Genomic DNA, 27,380 nt, shown 5'->3' on the forward strand with positions numbered 1-27,380 from the left:
AACTATAGACCGATATGGACCTAGTTCGGCATGGTTGTTAAATATCAAATACTACCACCACGTACCAAATTTCAACCAGATCGAATGAATTTAGCTTCTCCAAAAGGCACCGGAGGTTAAATCTGGGTATCGGTTTATATAGGGCCTATATATAATTATGGACTGATACGAACCAATTCCCGCATGGTTGTTGGATACCATATACTAACATCACGTACCAAATTTAACCCGAATCGGATGAATTTTGCTCTTCCAAGGGGCTCCGGAGGTCAAATCTGGAGATCGGTTTATATATATTTATATATATAATTATAGACCGATTTCGACCAATTTTTGCATGGGTATTTGAGGCCATATATTAACACCACGTACCAAATTTCAACTGAATCAGATGAATTTTGGTCTTCCAAGAGGTTCCGCAAGCCAAATCGGGGGATCGGTTAATATGGGTGCTATGTATAATTATGGACCGATGTGGACCAATTTTGGCATGGTTGTTAGAGACCATATACTAACACCATGTACCAAATTTCAGCCAGATAGGACGAAATTTGCTTCTCTCAGAGGCTCCGAAGTCGATAGCTTGTTTCGTTCGGAAGTTAGCGTGATTTCAACAGACAGACGGACATGCTCAGATCGACTCAGAATTTCACCACGACCTAAAATATATATTTTTTATGGGGTCTTAGAGCAATATTTCGATGTGTTACAAACGGAATGAGAAAGTTAATATACACTGAAAAAAATATTGTCGTGAGGTCAAAGATTTCATGTCTTTAAAATACGAATGCAAATTTTTGCTTAGTATAGAAGACGCATTGCTCTAGTATAAAGTTTTTTTCCTTGACCAAAGGTCGATAAACTTTTCAATGAAGTCGTATTGTCCTTATAATTAAGTGATTTGATTTAAAAATGGATATCATAACATGAAAGAAAAAATGTTTGGGCTAAGGTCAACTTGACTTTAATAATTCAGAACAATTCTTTAAATTTAATGAAACTGTCGTTAAATTTGTTGCATTCATATCTTTATACTAATATTATATTTAGTATAAATTTAGTATCAACTATAAATAAATAAATAAATAAAAAATCGTTCAAATATAGGACATGTTTTTCAACACTTTATTTTAAAGACGTTTTTTACTTGAAACACAGCATAATTTCTACTAGAAGTCGAGTCTTAATTTGGAAAATAAAGTCGTTGTTAACTTGTTTTTAAAGGACTTTGATAGCATATGAAAAAAAACTGAAAAAGCGAAAAATTAAAATTTGCTTCCTAGAAGCAAGTACACAAAACTCGATTTTAAAAGAGAATTGTGTCTTAAAAGTATCCTTACTTGTATTCTCCGCTTCTTTGGCTTGGAATCAATACCAAATTTTTTAAAGTAAAGACAAAATATTTGGAATCGGGTATGCTTTTTTTCAGTGTACTCACATCCTATGGTGGAGGGTATAGGTTAGGTTAGGTTAGGTGGCAGCACGATGTATCAGACTCACTTAGACTATTCAGTCCATTGTGATACCACATTGGTGAACTTCTCTCTTATCACTGAGTGCTGCCCGATTCCATGTTAAGCTCAATGACAAGCGAACTCCTTTTTATAGCCGAGTCCGAACGGCGTTCCACATTGCAGTGAAACCACTTAGAGAAGCTTTGAAACCCTCAGAAATGTCACCAGCATTACTGAGGTGGAATAATCCACCGCTGAAAAACTTTTTGGTGATCGGTCGTAGCAGGAATCGAACCCACGACCTTGTGTATGCAAGGCGGGCATGCAAACCATTGCACCACGGTAGAGGGTATAAAAGCTTTAAAATTAATGGAATCGTCTTTAATTTTGTTTGTTTTTTGTATCTTGACTACGACGAAAAAAGCGTTGGAAAATACACTGAAAAAACAGTGAACCCTTTTCCATTGCAAAATGAACTAAACTGTAGTAATATTGACCATGATTTAGCCCTTAAGATTTTTTTCAACGTGTCTAGTTTATAATTCTCTTAAATTTTAGTTCATCTATAACATTGTATTTTAGTTCATTTTTACAACACCATAAGATTTATATACCCCTACCAAGTTAAAAAGTCAATATTATTTTGTTTTACTTGCTTATTTTTTGGGAAACCCGATAATAAAAATTGGTTAACAGTCTCTTTAAAATGTCGACGATTAAACTATTTTTAAATCAATCATTCCACAGTACAGAGAAATTAAATAATTAAAGGAACAACAAACCGTTTTACTATTATGAAAATTTTCATACATTAAAATTAAACTTTCTTTAAGCAAACGTACTTTATTATAAAAACTTATGATGAAAGTTCTTAATACAATGTTTTTTGTGAATAAAAATTATGACCACGTGGAACAGAGAGTAGTTCATTTGAACCCGCTGTTTGGACATTTTGACTTATCCTTTTTTTATTCATCGTTGGTAATTTTTTCACATATCTTGCTGGAAAAAAATGGAAACAATAATGAAAATTGTTAAAAATTAACACCATGTAATGAAATATAATTTTAATTCTTCATTTTAGCTTGTAACTTACCATATTTGGGGGCATTTTATCGAATGGTGTAAGGAATTCAACTTTTCTTTGGAAAACGTATCTCATAAAATTGGTACCTGAAACAATTAGAGAAATAATGAAATATTCTATATAAACTCATAAAACTGTGTTGTTATCGATGTGAAGGATATAATAAAATAAATATTTTAGTTGAAAGAAAGCCAGAGTTTTTATATAAAACTTACCAATTCTCTATTAAATTTTACGCTGAGGGGAAATATAAAAAGTTGTCCAAATTTATTTGGGCTATTCTGAAATTAAATATTTATTTTTTACATTAAATAAAATTATTAAATAGGTTTCCAAAAAATCTAATGAAAAAAATAATATTATGCATAAAAAACAAATATTCTGGTTAAGAGAAAGTTAAAGAATCCTTACCAATTCACTATTAAATTATAAGCAAAGGAGTACTAACATTTTTTTCAAATTTTTAAGGGGAAATCTGAAATTAAATATTTGTTTTTTTACATTAAAATATTACATTGGTAAGGTATTAAAAACCTATAATTTTGACGATAAAAAGGTCATAAAAACGTAAATATTCTAGTTGAAAGAAAGCCAAATTTTAAAAGAAAACTTACCAATTCTCTATTTTCGAACCCATCTGGAGTTGCTCTGAAATTAAATATTGCTTTTACAACAAAGAAAAACATTAAACTGGTTTCCAAAAAAAAAATAATTAACAAATAATAATATACATAAAAAATATTATTTTTAAAAGAAAGCCATATTAAAAAAACAATACTTACCAATTTATGGCTAAACTATACGCTGAGATATAACAAACATTTTCCAAATTCATCTGGAATTGAATATTAATTTTTTACATTGAATAATAAAAATTTCAATACACTTTCAATATCAACATATTTTCCTAAATATTCTTAATAACTTTTCTCGAAACTACCGGTAAAATATTAATAACTTTCATTTAAAAGGTTTAATAAACAAACACCAATATATGTCTCAAAATTCCAAAATATTCCATGCCTTTATATTCCCTTGTTGCATATTAAAAGATGCAACAGCCCACGCCAACGCCAACTATACAACTGAAGCATGCCAAACAAAACCAAGCAAAGCCAAAACATTCCTACAACAACAAAAACACATGTGCCTTTATTGAAAACAACACCTCATCCAGCCAATAAACCATCCAAGAATAACAAACACACACACAAACCACTAAATGAACCAAAATAAAAACAACCCCACGCTCATGTATACACAACAAAACTCAAGTAACATCATCTTTACATTAATCACATTCCACTATTCCGATAAAGATCTCTGTACTATGCATTAGTTCATCGCATCTGCTGACAATTTACTCTGAGAATAATATTCGTAAAGGCACACCAGTTTATGAACGATGAAACGTTTAACTTAAAACTTGCAAAATTTTCATGAAATGTTATCTACCATTTTTGACGAAAATGTCTATAAATTTAATTACATGTGAACTAAAAATATTTCATTGGGTAATTTTTTACCAACAATTATTAACTATAGGAATTGTCAGTAAGAAATTGCTATCCACTTTCAAGTTCATTTTTCGTAAAAAAATATTTTCTCATACAAAAAAATCTTATAGTAAATTGCACTTATTATTTAGAAAATACTTTACATTTCACAAGTAGTTTTATAGCAAAACAAACGAATTTTTAACTACCAGTTAAGAAATTTTTTAAGGAAATTTCCATCGTATTTTGTAGGCCATGAACTAAACGATTGCTACTTAGAATTTGTAAAATTTCCTTTCGAGTAGTTAATTTTCGTTGAAGATACGAAAAATGAACTAAAATTCTGGAAAATTCTTGTAATAAATTATTGTAAAAATCTTCTTAAATTTACGAGACTCTTTTTTTTCTGTGTAGATGCCTTTCAACACTTTATTGTAAAGACGATTTTTACTTGAAACATATCACAATTTCTACTTGAAGTCCAGTTTGAAATTGAAATTTTAAGTTATCGTTAAAACGCTTTTATAGGACATTGACATGCATATAAAAAAAACAACAAACATTTATTAATTTCCCTAAATAGTTTTAATTCTTTTTTAGACTTAATTTATTTTTAGTATTGGTAGTCTGTAAGGAATGCATTCCATAGACTGATTAAATAAATAAAATAATAAATTAAAATTTATTGCCTAGAATAAAGTACGCAAAATTAAAATTTAAAAGAGAATTGTGTCTTAAATGTACTCGTATGTTACATCATTTCCATTGGCGGAGCTAGAAATTTTCTCTGGGGGGGGCATAGCCTTCAAAATTTTGTCGAAATTTCCGAAGCGATAAATTACCCCTATTGATAAAACTATACATCCTCAATTTTCTTGCGGTGTTAAAGGCAGCAAAATCAATCAAAAACAAAAAAACTCAATCACAAAAATTAGTTGTATCAATTAATTTTTTAATTGGCTTTAATGATTGATACTATCATTTTTTTTTGATTGAATACATTTCAATTAAAAACAAGTAAGTAAAGTCTAAAGTCGGGCGGAGCCGACTATATTATACCCTTCACCACTATGCAGACACACATTTGTGTTACCATCTTAACTACTTAAAATTTGGTGGGAGCTATATAAAGGTTTGCATTTTCAGATACAAATACTTTTAATGGAAACAATTTTTTGTACTTCTGCAAAAACTCTAGAATTAAAATTTAAATCGGCTAACGCCCTGGGATGATACACAATGTTAGTAAAAACAAGTATATACAGCAGTAAGTTCGGCCGGGCCGAATCTTAAATACCCACCACCATGAACCAAATATTAGGGTTTCCTTTGAAATTTCAGGAGGGCTTGAGGACTTGAGGACACTTCCCGAAGATAAATTTAAAGATTTCATCCATGAGGTCTATATCAGATTCTGGATTTATAAGAACAGTTTTTGTTTGAGTTTTAGAGGAATCATTAACATTTCTTGTAAGTGTGCAAGAAAATTATAAAATAACGTCTTGATTTGAAATCTTAAATCTGTAGAAGTAAAATCTGGAAATTTTACATTGAGTTTCAAGCAATTTTCATCATCAGTGCGCCTTCTACACCCTCAAGAAGTGAAGTCGGTCTATATGGAGGCATTACCAAATGGACCAATAAAAACCTAATCCGTTACACGTTTTTGTGAGCCTAAAATACCAGAATATTTACAATTTCAGGCAAATCAGATAAAAACTACGGTTTCTAGAAACCCAAGGAGTTAAATCGGGAGATCGTTCTTATGGGGGCTATACTAAAATATGGACCGATACTCACCGTTTTCGGCACACCTCTTTATGACCCGAAAATACCTCTAGATTTCCAATTTCAGGCAAATAGGATAAAAACTTCGGATTCTAGAAGCCCAATAAGTAAAATCGGGAAATCGGTCTATATGGGGGCTATACCAAAATAGGGACCGATCCTCACCATTTTCGGCACACTTCTTTATGGTCCTAAAATACCTCTAGATTTCCAATTTCAGACAAATTGGATAAAAAATAAGGTTTCTAGAAGTCCAAGACCCCAAATCGGGAGGTCGTTTTATATGGGGAACATACCAAAACATGGACCGATACTCACAATTTTTGGCACACGTATTTGTGGTCCTACAATACCTCTAGATTTCCAATTTCCGGTAAATTGAATAAAAACTGCGATTTCTATAAGCCAAAGAAGTAAAATCGGGAGATGGGTCTTTATGGGGGCTATACCAAAATATGGACCGATACTCATAATTTTTGGCACACGTATTTGTGGTCCTACAATACCTCTAGATTTCCATTTTCAGGTAAATTGAATAAAAACTGCGGTTTCTATAAGCCCAAGAAGTAAAATCGGGCGATCGGTTTATATGGGGGCTATACCAAAATATGGACCGATACTCACAATTTTTGGCACACGTATATGTGGTCCTACAATACCTCTAGATTTCCAATTTCAGGTAAATTGAATAAAAACTGCGGTTTCTATAAGCCCAAGAAGTAAAATCGGGAGATCGGTCTATATGGGGGCTATACCAAAACGTGGACCGATACTCACCATTTTTGGCACACCTCTTTACGGTCACAAAATACCTCCAGATTTCAAATTTCAGGCAAATTGGATAAAAACTACGGTTTCTATAAGCCCAAGACCCCAAATCGGGAGGTCGGTTTATATGGGGACTATATCAAAACCTGGACCGATACAGCCCATCTTCGAACTTGACCTGCCTGCAGACAAAAGACGAGTTTGTGCAAAATTTCAGCACGATTGCTTCATTATTGAAGACTGTAGCGTGATTACAACAGACAGACAGACAGACAGACAGACAGACAGACAGACGGACAGACGGACATCGTTATATCGTCTTAGAATTTCTCCCTGATCAAGAATATATATACTTTATATAGTCGGAAATCGATATTTCGATGCGTTACAAACGGAATGACAAACTTATTATACCCCCGTCACCATTCTATGGTGGTGGGTATAAATATGGGAAATATGAAGCGAGAGAAATTTTAATGCAATTGTACAAAAGAGATTTATGATTTTTCAGGCGATACATATGTATTCGAGATATAGGACAATTAGAGTAATATTTACAATTTTTGCTACTAAGCAGTGGCGATTTTACAAGGATATTGGTTAGATCTCGCCAAGATATGTGTCGGGCGACTTGGACCCTTATTTAAAACTCATCCGTTCTATGGAAATTTTGGCATTGCAGTGTGTAGGATATGGCTAAGATATGGGGAAATCATCACTGAATTTTGTGTAAACTGTGAGAATTTTGGCCATATTTGTATTCTCTGTGGAAACTATCCAGTCAATTGGAGGAAAATCCCATTGAAAATGGGTCTAAAATATGAAACAGTCGACCATATTTCCCCAACTCTGGTGTACGTATATATGGGAGCTATATACAATCTGAACCGATTTTGACTAAATTTGACATGTATAGTTAGAATAATAATTCTGCTATCTATGCGAAATTTCAGGTAAATGGGAGTATAACTTTGGCCCCCCTGGTCATATGAGTGCAAATCGGACGGGAGATATATATGGGAGCTATATCTAAATCTGAACCGATTTTAACAAAATTTGACACACTTAACGATACTATTAAACGTACCCCTTGTGCAAAATTTGAAGCAAATCATGGCAAATCTCTGGCTTTTGTGGCCATATAAGTTCAAATCGGACGAAAGATATATATGGGAGCTATATCTAAATTTGAACCGATTTTAATCAAGTGTACCAAGCATTGGTAAAATGCCAATTCTACCCTCTGTGCAAAATTTCATGAAGATCGGTAGTAAACTTTGGGCTCTGTGGTCATATGAGTCTAAATCGGACGAAAGATATATATGGTAGCTATATCTAAATCTGAACTGATTTGGGTGATATTTTGGAAGATTTGCGAGATTCATTAAATATTTGGATGTACGGTATTTCAAGAAAATCGGTTGATAAACACGCTAACTATGACCACATCGTAGATAATTATATATGGCAGCTATATCTAAATCTGAACCGATTTTTTCCAAAACCAATAGCAATTGTCTCTGTCTCAAGAAACGGCCCTATGCCAAATTTGAGGACGATCGGACTTAAATTGCGAGCTGTACTTTGTGCACAAAATTACATATACAGACGGACGGACAGACAGACAGACGGACATCGCTAAATCGACTCAGATTTTAATTCTTACCCGATCGGTATACTAAAAGATGGGTCTATAACCACTATTTCTTGGCGTTATATACAAATGCACAAACTTATTATACCCTGTACCACAGTAGTGGTGAAGGGTATAATTAATTAGATCAATTAATTTCATGGTTGAAGACAAAAAATATTTTATTGTGTGTGGGAGCCGGTTCCACGACACCGCTATAAATAATCAAATAGCAACTTACCATTATTTAATATAACAAAAAATAAAAGCATTGCTTTAAGTATGTGTTTGAAAAATATTGTTTGTAATTTATTTTTAATTCAAGACAACAAACATATGAATTTTAAATTTTATTTAAAATGTGTGTTTTAAAACAGGACTAGAATTCATAAAGCACAACATAAACTTAACATATTCATCGTGTATAAAAAATACTAAGAATAAAAAATTAAATAAAAGGCAAAAAATAAATTGAATATTATAAAACGTCTATCTTCGATTAGTTTTTAAAAATTCTCTGAGAACAGAATACAACGAAGCAACTGTCGAGAGCAGCGGTACCAACTCTGTGGATTTTTCGTGATTTTGACGATTTTAGATGGTAAATTGGGCATGTGACGATGTATGATTTTAATCAACGTAGTTATAAATTGACTATTTTTGAAAATGTGAGTCTCAAGTTTCCTTTTAGTGTTTTTATTACGTGTTTTTAGTTGTAATGTAAATATCAATACTAAAAAATATGCTTAACATACTCTCTCTGCCACAATCTTAATTGGATTAAACACATCGCAAAGCTTGAATTAAAATATAAAACAACTGTAGCTTTGATTATTCTGGGGGGGGGGCAAGAACTATTCTGGGGGGGGCATAGCCCCCCCCAGCACCCCCCTAGCTACGCCAATGATCATTTCTATGCTTTTCTCTAAAAACACAATTCAGATTTTATATATAGATTTTTTTAGTGTACCTAACAATTATTTCAGTTTTTAAAAACTTTCCAAATAAATAAATGCATGTATCTAATTAAGTTGATAAACAAACGAAATTTCTTTTTAAATTAGATTTAAAAATAGTCACGTAATGAAGGGGCCAATAACAATATTACCATAAATGTCAATGACTCAATGTAACTCAACTCAATGTAATTGAGATTCAAATTATATACTTAATTATGTTAAACATTTTAAACTTGGCAAAGTAAACAAAACTAAAAATCAAAAAAACAAAAAAATAATAATATTGTTCCTTTTAAGTAGCCCAATTACATATAACTATAGCGCAGTCTTAAATATTGTCTTAAGAATAAAACATTTTAGCTCTTAGATTTAAAAAAATATACAAACAAAAAAATGTTATATCGTCCCCTTTTAGCTAATGGCAAAGTGGCCCCTCTTACATGGCCTGTAATGTGGTTTCGTTTGACCAATAATATCTGCTGGCCTTTAGAAGACAATGCCTCATGGTTTAGTCGTGCTTTCGATAGATTTTTTTGGGCTTTTGGATTTGTATCTTTTCTTTTTTATAATGAAGCTGAAATCCGTTATTTTCGTCAAAATCTTAACGATATGGATGCTTTTTTAGCTGGTGTACCGACGTATTTGGTATTAGTCGAAATCCATATTCGATGTTTTACAATGGGTTGGACGAAGGAGAACTTTAAACGACATCTGAAGAAATTCTTTGCAGAGATTTACATTGAAGAGTAAGTTCTGAAAATTTTCATATCTAAAGGCTGTTAGTTTTTTTTTTTATTTTATGAAGCCTATGGAAAATTTTTAGATTGACAACAATATTGAATGTGAATTTTTTTACAATTTACAAAAAAAATAAAAACAGAAGCACTATTTTTTCTCAAAACCCAAATACACGAACGAAAAAGACTGCTTTTTATATGTTTGGGTGTAAAGATTATATGTTTGGAACTCAAATTTTTTAACACAATATTTTTAAGTGCAAGCATAAAAAGTTCATAAACTAGCATAACATGTTTGGGGCATATATATTAGAACATATTATGATTGGGACATAAAATGTTTGTAAATATAATATGCTTAGATACAAACGTATATTAATTTAGAAATAGCCTACATAACATATATGTGTTTAGAAAGAGAGACCTAGAGAGTATGCTGCAAGTAAAATAATGGAAGTAACCAATTGGTGCCTTAAAAATATATCCACACAAAGAAATTTTCATTAAAATTTTTTTCTACCAGTATATGCCCTAAGGTCAAGCATAATATATTAGAACAATACAAACAATATTTTGTTTGGACCAATCCAGAAAATATATACGCTTGAAGCAAAATGTATTTGGCGTATATGCTACAGAAGCAATTTGTTTTTGAGGGTGTAGTGGGTATACGTGTTTCGGAAAAAATAGGGGATTTTCGGGGACATATGTTAAGCATCTCAATTTGGGTCAAAAATACACCGAATTACGAGTAATAAACACCCGTAGAACGATTGCAGATCCCAGTATGTATTGTTACTTTGATCCAAAGATTTTGACCCTCCCTTAAGGATTTTGGTATTGATTCCGAGCTAAAGACGCAACTTCGTCGTCGGATCACACCTAAAGAAGTGATGCAAATTCAGTGCAACGGCTGTTGAAATGGAGGACTTCGTCCTATGACAAGCCCATGTTAAAGTCATCGGTTCTGTGTCAATTTTGCACCACTACCGGATCCAAAAAGAAGATTTTCATTACTTTTTTGGCGACGCTTTTTATGCTGGGTACATATAGAAGAGTGTCAAAGGTAGTGACACGTACAGAAGTAATATGATCACTTCAAACGTGTTTCAAGAACAAAATGTTATTTTTGGACTGGGAACATAAAAATGTTTTTTTTTTTCTACAAACCCCTACAGGGTTGGATATTTTTTAACGATTTCTACATAGTGCCGCAGAAATAATGGTATTCAAAACTGTTAGTTAAAATGTGAGTGTTGAACTAAATTTAAATTGAACTAAAATTGTTGAAATCATATACACTCTAAGGTAGTGATCAAGATGGAGTAACGTGTGCATCAGTTCTAATCTAGATTTTCAGATTCCAATGTTAGTACATATTGATATATTTAATTTGGTGTATGATAAAAGTGGTTGAGATACATCCTCCATTAGAAAGTGGGCGTGGAAGTGGGCGGATCGGTCCGAAATGTTGATCATACTTTATTCTCATCCCCAGTGGTACATGTACGATAATGTAAATATCAATACTAAAAAATATGCTTAACATACTCTCTCTGCCACAATCTTAATTGGATTAAACACATCGCAAAGCTTGAATTAAAATATAAAACAACTGTAGCTTTGATTATTCTGGGGGGGGGGCAAGAACTATTCTGGGGGGGGCATAGCCCCCCCCAGCACCCCCCTAGCTACGCCAATGATCATTTCTATGCTTTTCTCTAAAAACACAATTCAGATTTTATATATAGATTTTTTTAGTGTACCTAACAATTATTTCAGTTTTTAAAAACTTTCCAAATAAATAAATGCATGTATCTAATTAAGTTGATAAACAAACGAAATTTCTTTTTAAATTAGATTTAAAAATAGTCACGTAATGAAGGGGCCAATAACAATATTACCATAAATGTCAATGACTCAATGTAACTCAACTCAATGTAATTGAGATTCAAATTATATACTTAATTATGTTAAACATTTTAAACTTGGCAAAGTAAACAAAACTAAAAATCAAAAAAACAAAAAAATAATAATATTGTTCCTTTTAAGTAGCCCAATTACATATAACTATAGCGCAGTCTTAAATATTGTCTTAAGAATAAAACATTTTAGCTCTTAGATTTAAAAAAATATACAAACAAAAAAATGTTATATCGTCCCCTTTTAGCTAATGGCAAAGTGGCCCCTCTTACATGGCCTGTAATGTGGTTTCGTTTGACCAATAATATCTGCTGGCCTTTAGAAGACAATGCCTCATGGTTTAGTCGTGCTTTCGATAGATTTTTTTGGGCTTTTGGATTTGTATCTTTTCTTTTTTATAATGAAGCTGAAATCCGTTATTTTCGTCAAAATCTTAACGATATGGATGCTTTTTTAGCTGGTGTACCGACGTATTTGGTATTAGTCGAAATCCATATTCGATGTTTTACAATGGGTTGGACGAAGGAGAACTTTAAACGACATCTGAAGAAATTCTTTGCAGAGATTTACATTGAAGAGTAAGTTCTGAAAATTTTCATATCTAAAGGCTGTTAGTTTTTTTTTTTATTTTATGAAGCCTATGGAAAATTTTTAGATTGACAACAATATTGAATGTGAATTTTTTTACAATTTACAAAAAAAATAAAAACAGAAGCACTATTTTTTCTCAAAACCCAAATACACGAACGAAAAAGACTGCTTTTTATATGTTTGGGTGTAAAGATTATATGTTTGGAACTCAAATTTTTTAACACAATATTTTTAAGTGCAAGCATAAAAAGTTCATAAACTAGCATAACATGTTTGGGGCATATATATTAGAACATATTATGATTGGGACATAAAATGTTTGTAAATATAATATGCTTAGATACAAACGTATATTAATTTAGAAATAGCCTACATAACATATATGTGTTTAGAAAGAGAGACCTAGAGAGTATGCTGCAAGTAAAATAATGGAAGTAACCAATTGGTGCCTTAAAAATATATCCACACAAAGAAATTTTCATTAAAATTTTTTTCTACCAGTATATGCCCTAAGGTCAAGCATAATATATTAGAACAATACAAACAATATTTTGTTTGGACCAATCCAGAAAATATATACGCTTGAAGCAAAATGTATTTGGCGTATATGCTACAGAAGCAATTTGTTTTTGAGGGTGTAGTGGGTATACGTGTTTCGGAAAAAATAGGGGATTTTCGGGGACATATGTTAAGCATCTCAATTTGGGTCAAAAATACACCGAATTACGAGTAATAAACACCCGTAGAACGATTGCAGATCCCAGTATGTATTGTTACTTTGATCCAAAGATTTTGACCCTCCCTTAAGGATTTTGGTATTGATTCCGAGCTAAAGACGCAACTTCGTCGTCGGATCACACCTAAAGAAGTGATGCAAATTCAGTGCAACGGCTGTTGAAATGGAGGACTTCGTCCTATGACAAGCCCATGTTAAAGTCATCGGTTCTGTGTCAATTTTGCACCACTACCGGATCCAAAAAGAAGATTTTCATTACTTTTTTGGCGACGCTTTTTATGCTGGGTACATATAGAAGAGTGTCAAAGGTAGTGACACGTACAGAAGTAATATGATCACTTCAAACGTGTTTCAAGAACAAAATGTTATTTTTGGACTGGGAACATAAAAATGTTTTTTTTTTTCTACAAACCCCTACAGGGTTGGATATTTTTTAACGATTTCTACATAGTGCCGCAGAAATAATGGTATTCAAAACTGTTAGTTAAAATGTGAGTGTTGAACTAAATTTAAATTGAACTAAAATTGTTGAAATCATATACACTCTAAGGTAGTGATCAAGATGGAGTAACGTGTGCATCAGTTCTAATCTAGATTTTCAGATTCCAATGTTAGTACATATTGATATATTTAATTTGGTGTATGATAAAAGTGGTTGAGATACATCCTCCATTAGAAAGTGGGCGTGGAAGTGGGCGGATCGGTCCGAAATGTTGATCATACTTTATTCTCATCCCCAGTGGTACATGTACGACATTTCAGAGCTCTAGTCCCTTAATTTGGGTTGAAATACGCCCTTCATTTGAAAGTGGTCGTAGCAGTGGGTGGATCGGACCAAAATTTTTATCATATTTTATTCTCATTCCCAGTGGTACATTCAGAGCTATAGGCGCTTCCTTTGGATTGAAATACGCTCTTCATTTGAAAGTGGGCGTGGCAGTGGGCAGATCGGTTCAAAAATTTGATTATACTTCATTCGCATCCTCAGTGGAAAATGTACAAAATTTCAGAGCTCTAGGTGCTTCCGTTGATTTAATGCGTCAAAAATCTGACATTTTGCCCACTGTGGATTGGTAGAATTCTAGATGTTTTGGAAGATTTTACAAAATATTCCTCTCCAACTATGAAATGCTTTATAAATGTTCTATAGAAATAACATTTTGAAAAACAATTTCTACAGAAATAAAATTCTCATAAAATTTTGTATAGACATAAATTTTTGCCAAAATTTTGTATAGAAATTATATTTTGACAAAATTTTCTAGGCAATCAAATTTTGGTAGATTATTTTTGGCTCGAGTGGCAATCGTGATTTTTCTGTGGTTGGGGATCGGTTTATTTGGGAGCTATATATAATATAAATCGATACGGACCAATTTTGGCATGGTTGTTATCGGCCATACACTAGCGAAATATACAGAATTTCAACCGGATCGTATGAATTTTGCTCCACCAAAAGGCTCTGGAGGTCAAATCTGGGGATCGGTTTATATAAGGGCTATATATAATTATGGACCGATATGATCCAATTCTGGTATGATTGTTAGATACCATATGTTAACAACACGTACCAAATTTCAACCGAATCGTATGAATTTTGCTCCACCAAAAGGCTCCGGAGGTCAAAACTGGGGATCGGTTTATATGGGGGCTATATATAATTATGGACTGATATGGACCAATTCGGACATACTTGTTAGGGACCATATACTAACACCACGTACCAAATTTCAACCGAATCGGATGAAATTTGCTTCTCTTAGAGGATCCGCAAGCCAAATCTGGGGATCGGTTTATATGGGGGCTATATAGGTTATGAACCGATGTGAACCAATTTTTGCATGGTGGTTAGAGACTATATACCAATACAATGTTCCAAATTTCAGCCGGATCGGATGAAATTTGCTTCTCTTAGAGGCTCCGGAAGCCAAATCTGGGGATCGGTTTATATAGGGACTATATATAATTATGAACCGATGTGAACCAATTTTTGCATGGTTGTTAGACACCATATACCAACATCATGTACCACATTTCAGTCGGATCGGATGAAATTTGCTTTTAAAGATATTTGTCAAAATAGTGTGTAAATTGAGCATCCTAAAATTTAGGTTGCGTAATCTTTAATATCAAGTAAATTATAAACTTTCTTTTAAGTATTTTTTTTATTTTAAAGAAATTTGTCCTTAATATTGTATACATTGCGCATCCTAAAATTTAGGATGCGTAATCTTTAATATCGTGTATGCTTTGGCTGGCAGAGGTTAACAACAATGTTGTCAGCCTTTTTTTGGTTCTTGCTTTCGTCACCAAAAAACCCCAATTTAAATAAAAGTTTCTCACAATGAAAGAAAATATTTACGTGGTATTAAAAATTATGCAACCATAATTTTAGGACGTGCAATTTACATAACATTAAGGACAAATTTATTTAAAATAAATAAAGTTTACAATATTTATTTAAAAAAAGAATTATTAATTTTAGGACAAAAATTTTTGGAAATTTTCAAAGTCATATACCCATTTTTGATTTATAGAAATCGTCCTCAAATTAACTGAAATATGGTATCATTAGATTTAAGATAAAAACTCTTCAAATGAAGGCTTAGACTTATGTTGAGGATTTTGTATCTTTGGTATAAAGTTTTTTGTTTGTTTGTTTTTTTTTTTTTTTTTTTAATTTAAAAAACCTCTTTTATTTTGAAGTATCACCTATAATTTAAATTTTTAAACTGTCGTTTGTTTGTACAAGATTAGCTTTATTAATATACCGCAAAAAGATAAATGAAATTCCGTAAATGAGATCTGTATCCTAATTTTAATATGATTGATCCTAGATTTAAATATATATAGGTTCTCAAAAACGTCTTTATTTTAAAGAAGCGTCATCTTTGGCTAGTAATCAATACCAAAATCCTTATGACAACGTCAAAATCTTTGGATTCAAGTAAAATTTTTTGAGTGCTTACAAATCCCCCATACATTTTTGAAAAGTTTTTATAACAAAACAAAACAAAATGAAAAATAGACTCTACTGTTGAATATGAGTAAAACTTTAAAGACAGAAAAAATTACAATTTTTGTCATACTAGCTAGCGAGCTAGAATACGTGGTAAATTATCAATACGTCTCTGAACCATTTATATTGTCCAAATCGGTGATGAACACAGATTAGGGGCAATATAAAATCATTAACTAATTGGTGAAAAATTTCCTAGCCTACCTTTGTACAATTATAAATTAGTTAAAAATAATTATAAAAAAAAATCAAATTAAAAATTTTATTAAAATAATTCACTAATTACCAAGTATTTCATAGTTTTTGTTTCATAAATTTCTGATGTTTTTCCCTTCTTTCAGATCCGTACATCCCAAAGAATTCAAATATATTCATCGTCAACAATATCCCATAATGGTTTTCTCATTTTTCTATTTTTGCACTTGGGTATCGTATGTGATTAAATTGATTTATCTTCTCTACACAGAAAGTCGAGAACTTTTGTATTATATGATACCAACGTTTGATTTTACACCCACTTACATTTATGTTCCAATGCTTGTAAGTAATGTTTGGATTGGTTTCCTCACCACCACGATCGTATATGGTCAGGCCAATGTGGTCGGATGTCAAATATTCCATTTGAATGGACGTTATCATTTGATGAAGAAACGTGTCCAAAAGAAAGTTGAAGAAATTTTAAAAGAAAATCAAGGGGATATTGTTGGGAAATTTCGTCAAATTGTGGTGGAGACTGTACACGCAAAAAAATAATTCTTTCCTCCCAAACGAAATTTTAGACAAACAAAGTTCGTTTCTCATTTGCTTTTCGCTGTAAGGAAGTGTATTTGGAAGAAAAGTATATACTTTTTGTGATAAACGTTTATTCTTTTCCAGGATGTAAAAACAATTTCATAAAGACTAACTCAAAAAAATTTTTTTCTGGCTAATTGCATTTTCCCTCACATCTTTCTCACTTCCACGAAGATTTTTAGTTCTGAGCACCTTTTTCTGTAATACAAACAATGTAGAAGAAATTATACGATTTTATAAATTTTTAAAATTTTTTTACCTTTCGCCTGGACGGAGAATCGAACCGCGGACCATGCACTTTGTAAGCCAACACTCTAACCACTGAGCTATGTACCTGTTATGGTCATCAATAGATAAATATCCATATAAGTTATATTTATATAGCATAGCTTGCGGCGCCCACGAACCGAATAAACAAAGTTTATTTAACAGAAACAAACATTTAGTTTGGCACCGTGGAGCAGTGGTTGCTACGTCTGACTCTCATGCCAAGGGTCGTGGGTTCGATCCCTGCTTCGACCAAAGTTTTTTTTTTTTTTTTTTTTTTTTTACATACATTCTACATATGTTCGGAAGATTCCGAAAAAAATGTTCAACATTACATTGTACTATATTAAATTTTGAACTGTAAAATGTGTTTTATTAAAGACCAAAAGTCAGAAAAGAACAGTGTTTGATATAAACGAAATGGACTCTGTTGTTGTTTCAAAAATAACTTTTTTTATTGAACAAATAAAAACTTTGTAACAAACGAATTTTTTTGGTGATAAAAGTTTAAAATTTTCGAAGCAATTCAAAAAACTCTAACAAAAGAAAAACGTTTTCGGTACACGTTTTCCAAACGTTTTTTTTCTTTGCGTGTAGAGGAAAATGTCAAATTAAATCAATTTGCCCAAGAAATTCAAAATGAATTTTCATTTCAATTATTCATATCGTTCTCCTTTATGGCCATAACATTGTGTGCTTTGGTTTTTAAAATTTATACGGTGAGTAATTATAATAATGCGGGTGAAATAATATTGCACTGGGCATTTGCTTATTAATTTTTGGTTTGTTTTTTGTTTAGAGTCCTATGACTAGTTTTGGATATATGCTTTGGGCATCGGCTAAAATTCAAGAAATTCTAGCCTATGGAGAAATGGGTAGCACGATTGGAACAATTGTAAGTAAGTGAGGCAAAATACAATCCATGACAATTTGTATACAAGGCGGGCATGCCAACCACCATGGTTGTCAAAATTTGAGCCAGATCGTATTTTGGTCAAACATTCTGGTGGTCGGCACTTCAGCAGCCGACAAGTTTAGACAAAGTTCAGCGTATGGCGTGCTTGTGTATCTTTGGCGCATTCAGTAAGACAGGAACAAATTCCCTTAATGTCATGCTGCATCTATTGCCTTTAGACATTTTGGCCAAACAGTCAGCTGCTGTGCGGTTGCGCGAGCTATCGTTGTGGTTGGAAAAAAGGTACGGCCACAGTTCGGTCTTCCAAATAATGCCAGATGTGCCTAACGTAGTAGATTACACTTTGGCGAGACCACTTTTCGACAAAAAGTTTGAAACTCTAATTCCCAACAGTGAGGCGTGGTACACACAGGCCCCAGGGAATAAACGATATATAGATTTCTACATTGATGGCTCCAAATTGGATGGACAAGTGGGTTTCGGAGTATATTCTAAAGATCTGGAACTTCGAATAGCGAAAAGATTACCTAATCGCTGTAGTGTTTTTCAGGCTGAAATACTAGCAATAAGAGAGGTGGCGAATTGGCTGAGAAGTAATGTTCCAACAAATGTTGGCATTAATATAAAGGGTGATACGGTCAAAATTTGGTCAAGGGAAAACGTGTGTAAATCGGTGAAATCGTTTATTTAAAAAATCAAACTAAATTTCTTTTTCAAGTTCAATTAGTATAAAAATCAGGAAAAATATTCAGTTAGGCTTTCGCTTTTCCAATTCCGAATTGCCGGGCCTCACGCTTGACACCTGCCATCAGATTTTGTACAGCCACCTTGTCCACCTTCTTCGCCGCAGAAAGCCAGTTTGCCTTGTACTGCTGCTCGTCCTTAGCAGTTTTTTGGATCTTCTTTAGGTTCCGCTTGACAATAGCCCAGTATTTCCCAATTGGGCGGAGCTCTGGCGTGTTGGGAGGGTTCTTGTCCTTGGGAACCACCTGCACGTTGTTGGCGGCGTACCACTCCATGGCCTTTGTACCGTAATGGCAAGATGCCAAATCCGGCCAAAACAGTACGGAACAACCGTGTTTCTTCAGGAAAGGCAGCAGTCCCGGAAGCTATGAAAATGCTGCTTTTCAAGCCACAGGTACAGATGGCTTGCCAAACCAGATATTTCTTTGCGAACTTTGACAGTTTTATGTGCTTGAAAATATCTGCTACCTTTCCCCTCCTTTTGCCGTATAAAACTCCTGTCCCGGAAGCTGCTTGTAGTCGGCTTTGACGTAGGTTTCGTCGTCCATTACCACGCAGTCAAACTTCGTCAGCATTGTCATGTACAGCCTCCGGGATCGCGCTTTGGCCGTCGTATTTTGTTTATCATCGTGATTTGGAGTCACTACCTTCTTGTAAGTCGATAGTCCGGCTCGTTTTTTGGCTCGATGCACGGTTGTAGACGATACACCCAGCTTATTTGCGGCATCTCGGAGAGAGAGGTTAGGGTTTCGCTTGAAACTACCGGCAACTCTCTTTGTCGTCTCAGCGGCCTCCGGTTTTCGATTTCCCTCCGATCCAGACTTACTGGCTGTCGACAAACGTTCCCCAAACACTTTAATTACATTTGTAACGGTTGATTTGGCAACTTTTAGCGATTTTGCCAGCTTGCGTGCGAGTAGCTCGGATTTTCGCGATGCGCGAGCAAAATTTTGATACGCTGCTTTTCTTGCTTGGACGGCATTTTGACAACTGAAGAGTGAATTCCAAAATCAAAATAGGAGCAACATTCTACACACACACACTTTCAAAATGAGGGGTGTTAAGGTTTTTTAAATGCAAAATTTAAAGAAATACGTCAAGTTTATATTGACCAAATTTTGACCGTATTACCCTTTATACTCAGACAGTCAAACTGCAATAAAATACTTGGACTCTTTGTTCCTTAACTCGAAAACGGCCATCGGCTGACGCAAATCTCTCAATGAGATGGCTGAGCAGCACAATATGCACCTAATATGGGTGCCAGGCCATAGCAACATACCGGGGAACTGCGAAGCGGATGAGTTAGCAAGGCTAGGGACTACCTTCCCTATTCCAAGGGAACTAGAATCTGTTGGTATGCCTCTGGCTGTTATGATGGCAAATGTTCGATGGGAAAATTGCAAGGATTGTAACCACACCAAGCAAATATGGCCCCGTTTAAACTTAAACCGCACACTAGTTATGCTAGTGTTCTCGAGACGTCAGATATCTCTCCTGATATCTGCTATAACGGGTCGCTACCTGAAAGGCGATTTTGCAAAAACTATTGGCGCGTAGTATAATGAATATTGTATGATCTGTCAAGATGCGGAGGAAAAGGAATCAAATAAACACCTCTTGTGTGAGGGTCCTGCATTTTGTGTAATGCGCTTTACAGCCTATCAGTTATTCCGGACGACAGTGCTCGCGTCGAACATTGTGCACATTATAAGTTAAGTCCGAAGGCATAATCGATACCGCTGCATGTTTATGGGATCGATAACACATTTACCGATTATTTAGTCATCGCCGACAAGTCGTATCTATTCGACACACTGTAAGATTTTTTAAAAACACCGACATTCCGTCCGGAATAACTGATAGCCTGTAAAGCGCATAAGGCGTAAGCAAATTTTAGGGACATATAGCTTTAGATTACTGGCGGACCAGGAAAACGTTAACTTAAGCAGTCTGTTAAAGTTTTTGGAACAATCTGGTTGGTTCAACAGAAGGAAATAATTGAGAAGTTTCAGTGAGCCTGAAACTTAGTCGGGCTGACACTAAAACCTAACCTAATCTTCAGCCATATCGTATTTTGGATTTTGATAACCGTCGAAGCGTTGGTGTCCGTTGGAAAATATCGGATGGGTTAGTTAATTCGTTTTTTATACCCTAAACCACTTAGTGGTCAGGGTATAATAACTTTGATCTGCGAAAAATATACCTACCACAAATATTGATTTTAGACCCCATAAAATATAAACCAATCGACTCAGAATCACCTCCCAAGTCGATCTAGTCCGTCCGTCTGTTAATTTATTTGTTGTTCATAGGATTCCGATCGCAATTTGTAACCGATTTTGATGAAATTTGGTACAGGGTGTTTTTTGGGCACAAGGACGAAAGCTATTGAATTTTGGAAGAAATCGGAAAAAAATTAGATATAGCTCCCATATATATGTATCGCCCGATTTCGATAAATGGACAAAAGGATCTATCGTCATGAAATTTGGCACAGAATCGTCTTTTGTCTACACGCAGGCCAAGTTCGAAGATGGGCTATATCGGTCCAGGTTTTGATATGGTTCCCATATAAACCGATCCCCCGATTTGGGGTCTTGGGCTTATAGAAACCGTAGTTTTTATCCAAATTGCCTGAAATTGGAAATCTAGAGGTATTCTAGGACCATAACAAGTATATACGGTCGTAAGTTCGGCCAGGCCGAATCTTATGTACCCTCCACCTTGGATTGCGTAGAAACTTCTACGAAAGACTGTCATCCACAATCGAATTACTTGGGTTGTGTTATCTTGAAACTTCTTAACATCGTTTTCTAAATTGTGAGTTAGTCCACACGTGTTATATACTAGACAAAAAAGGTATGTATAGGTAATTCTACAAATAATTACGAATCGATATGGACTTTTGCACGGTACGTAGACCGCCAGAATTGAAATATGGTGGTCGCTTATATGGAGGCTATATACAATTATGAACTTGATATGGACCAATTTTTATGTGATTGGAGATCGATTTATCTGAGGGCTATATATAACTATAGACCGATATGGACCTAGTTAGGCATGGTTGTTAACGGCCATATACTAGCACAATGTACCAAATTTCAACTGACTCGGATGAAATTTGCTCCTCCAAGTGGCTCCAAAACCAAATCTCGGGATCGGTTTATATGGGGGCTATATATGATTATGGAGTGATATGGACCACTTTTGGCATGGTTGTTAAATATCATATACGATCACCACATACCAAATTTCAACCAGATCGGATGAATTTTACTTCTCCAAAAGGCACCGTAGGTCAAATCTGCGGATCGGTTTATATGGGGGCTATATGTAATTATGGACTGATATGAACCAATTCCTGCATGGTTGTTGGATACCATATACTGTTAGTCACGTACAAAATTTCAATCGAATATGTTGAATATTGCTCTTCCAAGGGGCTTCGGAGGTCAAATCTGGTAATCGGTTTATATGGGGGCTCTATATACTTATGGACCGAAGTGGACCAATTTTTGTATGGTCATTAGCGACCATGTACTAACATCATGAACCAAATTTCAGCCCGATTGGATAAAATTTGCTTCTCTTAGAGGCTCCGCAAACCAAATCGGGGGATCGGTTTATATGGGGGCTATATATAATTATGGACCGATATGGCCCATTTACAATACCATCCGACCTACATAAATAACAACTACTTTTGACTAGTTTCAAGTCGATAGCTTGTTTCGTTCGGAAGTTAGGGTGATCTCAACAGACGGACGGACGGACGAATTTCACCACGACCCAGAATATATATACTTTATGGGGTCTTAGAGCAATATTTCGATGTGTTACAAACGGAATGACAAAGTTAAAAAATGTGCCTACCAGAAATATTGATTTTAGACCCCATAAAATATATACCGATCGACTCAGAATCACCTCCTGAGTCAATCTAGCGCTTGGTGTCCGTCCGTCCGTCCATGTATTTGTTGTTCACAGGATTCCGGTCGCAATTATTAACCGATTTTGATGAAATTTGGTACAGGGAGTTTTTTGGGCACAAGGGCGAACGCTATTGAATTTGGTAGAAATCGGATCAAATTTAGATATAGCTCCCATATATATGTATCGCCCGATTTCGACAAATGGGGTCACGTTGCGCGTTTTTTCAAACAGATCGTCACCAAATTTGGCAAAAGGTAATCTTTTCCATCGCCCTTCAAGTCTGCAAAATTTCATCCAAATCGGTTCAGATTTAGATATAGCTCTCATATATATGTATCACCCGATTTTCCCAAATTTGGCCACAAAACCTTTATTTATCAACCGATCTTACTCAAAGTTGGCTAAATATAATCTTCTATAGCACTAACTATATGTGCAAAAAATCATCGAAATCGGTTCAGATTTAGCTATAGCTCCCATATATATGTACCGCCAGATTTTTCTAAATTTGGTCATAAAACTCTTATTTATCAACCGATCTTACCCAAATTTGGCTAAATGTAGTCTTCTATAGCACTAACTATATGTGCAAAAAATCATCGAAATCGGTTCAGATTTAGATATAGCTCCCATATATATGTATAGCCCGATTTTCACAAATTTTGCCATAGAACCCTTATTTATTAACCGATCTTACTAAAAGTTGGCTAGATCCAGTCCTCTATAGTACTAACTATATGTGCAAAATTTCATCGAAATCGGTTCAGATGTAGATATAGCTCCCATATATGTATCACCCGTTTTTGAAAAATTCGCCCCTAATAACCTTATGTTTGACCATACAGGCCTCATTTCTTAACTGATCTTACTCTAATCTTGTACGAGGTAACCTTTTGTGGTATTAATCAAACCCGCAAAATATTATGCAAATTGGTTCAGATTTAGATATAGCTTCCATATATATGCATCGCTCGATTTTCCCAAATTTGGCCATAGTACTCTTATTTATTTACCAATGTTACTCAAATTTCAAATTTTGATGTACTAGCCGATCGTACTTATGCGTACTTGTAGCTCTTACATAAGAATATTGCTCGATTTTTACAAATTTGTATTTATTACACACACTAATTTAACGATTTTCTCTTTTTTAAAAATGGGCTCAATATTAGTGACATACTAACTCCGTAGGTGCAATATCAACACAGTCAGTGTTGCTAGAAGTAGGGGAAATTCCCTATATGTAGGGTTTTTCTAATAATAAGCGTCTTGTAGGGACATAGGGCCACAATGTAGGGCATTTTCACTCAACAAATTTGTAATAATTTTTATATTTTGGTGGCTCTAGACGATGAAAGGCTTGATCTTTAACAATGTGTGGTAATCTTTATTCCTGTAGAAAATTTTGTCAAAATTGTATTTCTATAGACATTTTTTTTCAAAATATTATTTCTATAAAAAATTTTCTCAAAATTTTATTTCTGTGGAAATTTTTTCTCAAAATTTTATTTCTATAGAATTTATTGTCAAAATTTCATTTCTATAGAAAAATTTCTCACAAAAATTTGTTTATAGAAACTTTTTCCAAAATTTTATTTTTATAGAGATTTAACAAAAAAGATTACTAATTTGGGTAGAATTCTACCAACTGTGGCAACCGTGGTGGTAATACAAATTTATATTCTAAGTTATATACGTTGCATATTCATGTTTTAAGATAATAAAGTACTTAGAACCATTTTTGTTTTGTAACGAAAAATATAGTAGGGAAAATTGTTTGGGAATGTATGGGAAAGTAGGGAACTTTTTTGTCCTTGTAGGGTAAACCGTACTAATTCTGTAACGGTGGTTTAGGGTATATATAGGTATATATAGTCGGCCCCGCCCGACTTTCTACTTTACTTACTTGTTTTTTATCAAATTTGCCTGAAATTAGAAATCTAGAGGTGTTCGAAGACCATAAAGAGATGTGTCGAAAATGGTGAGTCTCGGTCCATGTTTTGATATAGCCCCCATATAGACCAATCTCCCGATTTTACTTCTTGGGCTTCTAGAAACGATATTTTTTTGTTTGAGTTTTCGAGGAATCATAAACATCTCTTGCAAGTGTGCAAGAAAATGATGAAATAACGCCTTGATTTGAAATCTAAAATCTGTAGATTTTCATTCTAATTAGTTAAATGATTACTAGAAGTAAAATCTGGAAATTTTGCATTCAGTTTCAGGCAATTTTCATGATCAGTGCGCTTTCTATACCCTCAATAAGTGAAATCTATATGGAGGCATTACCAAATGGACCGAAATGCCAGTATATTTGCAATTTGTGGCAAATCGGATAAAAACTACAATTTCTAGAAACCCTAGGAGTTAAATCGGGAGTTCGGTGTAATGGGGGCTATACCAAAACATGGAAGGATACGCACAGTATTCAGCACATTTAATTGTAGTTCTAGAATCTAGACCCCAAATCCGTGGCCCGGTTTATAAGGGGGCTATATCAAAAACTGTACCGACACTCAATATATTCGCCACACCTCTTTATGGTCCTAGAATACCTCTAGATTTCCAGTTTCAGGCAAATTGACATCGCGATTATTGAAGACTGTAGCGTGATTACAACAGACAGACGGACATGCTATTATCGTCTTAGAATTTCTCCCTGATCAAGAATATATATATATATATCGTTACCTTAATATACAAAGGCCCTAACTCATGAAAAACAAAGTTTACAGGAGGAGGAAAAAACTTAATAAAACAAGAAACGCACCAGATGCAAAAAAATTTTAAATGCAGTTTTTATTATTAACACCAGACAAATTCAAAATTATAATAATTGTTTTAATATTTACATTTTTAATTAATTTGTATGACTTAGGGCTTTTTGGGTTTGAATTTTTGAGAAAAAATGAGTTGGGGCTTTTTCTTGCACAACTTAAAAGAAAACAAAATAATATTTCAATTCATATTTAAGTAAAGCAAATGTTAGAATTGGTAAAACAGTTTATATTTTAAGAGAATATAAACTTAGGTTTTATAAGGTAATTGTTCATAGAAGTGATGGCAGTCTTTTGGTAGTAAATTTTTTAAGTCTTGCAAATGGTCCCACTTCTTTTTGGATAGTTCAATATTGTTACTATAAAGTGGACTAGGTTGGGCAGATTTATAAGTCGTCGCGCGTCTTTGTTTTGTTATAATATATATATATATATATATATATATATATATATATATATATATATATATATATATATATATATATATATATATATATATATATATATATATATATATATATATATATATATATATATATATATATATATATATATATATATATATATATATATATATATATATATATATATATATATCCTGAGCTTATAAATCTCTTCTTGTGACGCAAATGGATGTTCAAAATATAACTTCTTCGATCTCTTTCTACAGTAATGCGATTCCATTTTCGGCAACTCATCTTGCCATTTTTGAAGAAATCCTCGTCTTTCCTTATTGCGTTTGTCATTGTCGGAATATATTTTAGATTGTATGGAAGAATTTGAGTGCTCTCGGGACTGATTATCGTGCCGTGTTTTTCACCAGAGCGAATCCAATTTCGAAGCATTTTTTCTTTCAATCCTAATGTTGAAAGAAACATTGGCCGGCACACTTGCAATCGGGTAGAATTCTGTCTTAAGAAAAATGATTTGGATTGCGTACGTGTTGAATTTTCTGACAAAATTTGTTTTTTCAGCTCCAAAGCTTTTGCTCCCACGACATCTCCCAAAACGATTTAAAAATTTCTTTTCGCGTAGACTCCCTTAACTTCGAACAATGCCTTAAAGCACTTCTTTCGCAAAAATTTGATGTGCAAGTTGCACCTTGCTGTCTTGGAGGCTTTTGGCAGAAACGATTGTCTGATATTCCAGAATATTCTTTACTTTTCATCCGATTAATTTTATTAACATTTTGCTTCCATTCTGATTGCCTCGGAACAATTCCTCTAATGCGTTCCACAACATTTGATTTGTCTGCAGAATTTTCGGTGACAAGATCCATAGTTTTTTCTATGTATTATTTTTTCACTATTTATTTAACCGCAATAACCGCTCACAGACATACATAACACAAAAGCAATAAGAACAAAATCGGAAAATCTATGTCTGCTATGTGTTTTTGCAGTAATAAATGAGTTAGGGCTTTTTTTGTACATATTGTGTGGATATGAGTTAGGGCTTTACATTATTAACTTATAACTTCGCTATTTTTCAACATATCTCCGTAAATTTTTTATGGAAGGTGTATCGGATGGTGTTCTGTCAGAATCGACAAAAAAACGCGATTTTGAAAAATTATGAGTTGGGGCCTTTGTATATTAAGGTAACGATATATATATATATATATATATATATATATATATTATATATATATATATATATATATATATATATATATATATATATATATATATATATATATATATTTATATATATATATATATATATATATATATTATTTATATATATATATATAT

General features: G+C 33.6%; 1 protein-coding gene across 1 annotated transcript in view; it reads left to right on the forward strand.

Annotated features, from left to right (window-relative positions):
* The first annotated feature begins 11,831 nt into the window (after positions 1-11,831).
* The window catches only part of LOC142227624 (odorant receptor 74a-like), a 19,372-nt gene continuing 3,823 nt past the window's right edge, over positions 11,832-27,380 (forward strand). Inside the window, exons 1-5 of the mRNA XM_075298102.1 lie at positions 11,832-11,862; positions 12,093-12,423; positions 16,533-16,926; positions 17,856-17,969; positions 18,050-18,145. Coding sequence (XP_075154217.1) covers positions 11,832-11,862; positions 12,093-12,423; positions 16,533-16,926; positions 17,856-17,969; positions 18,050-18,145 — 966 coding nt within the window. The remainder of the gene's footprint in view (positions 11,863-12,092; positions 12,424-16,532; positions 16,927-17,855; positions 17,970-18,049; positions 18,146-27,380) is intronic.

Source organism: Haematobia irritans, chromosome 2 (assembly GCF_050003625.1).
Source record: "Haematobia irritans isolate KBUSLIRL chromosome 2, ASM5000362v1, whole genome shotgun sequence".
Lineage (NCBI taxonomy): Eukaryota > Metazoa > Arthropoda > Insecta > Diptera > Muscidae > Haematobia > Haematobia irritans.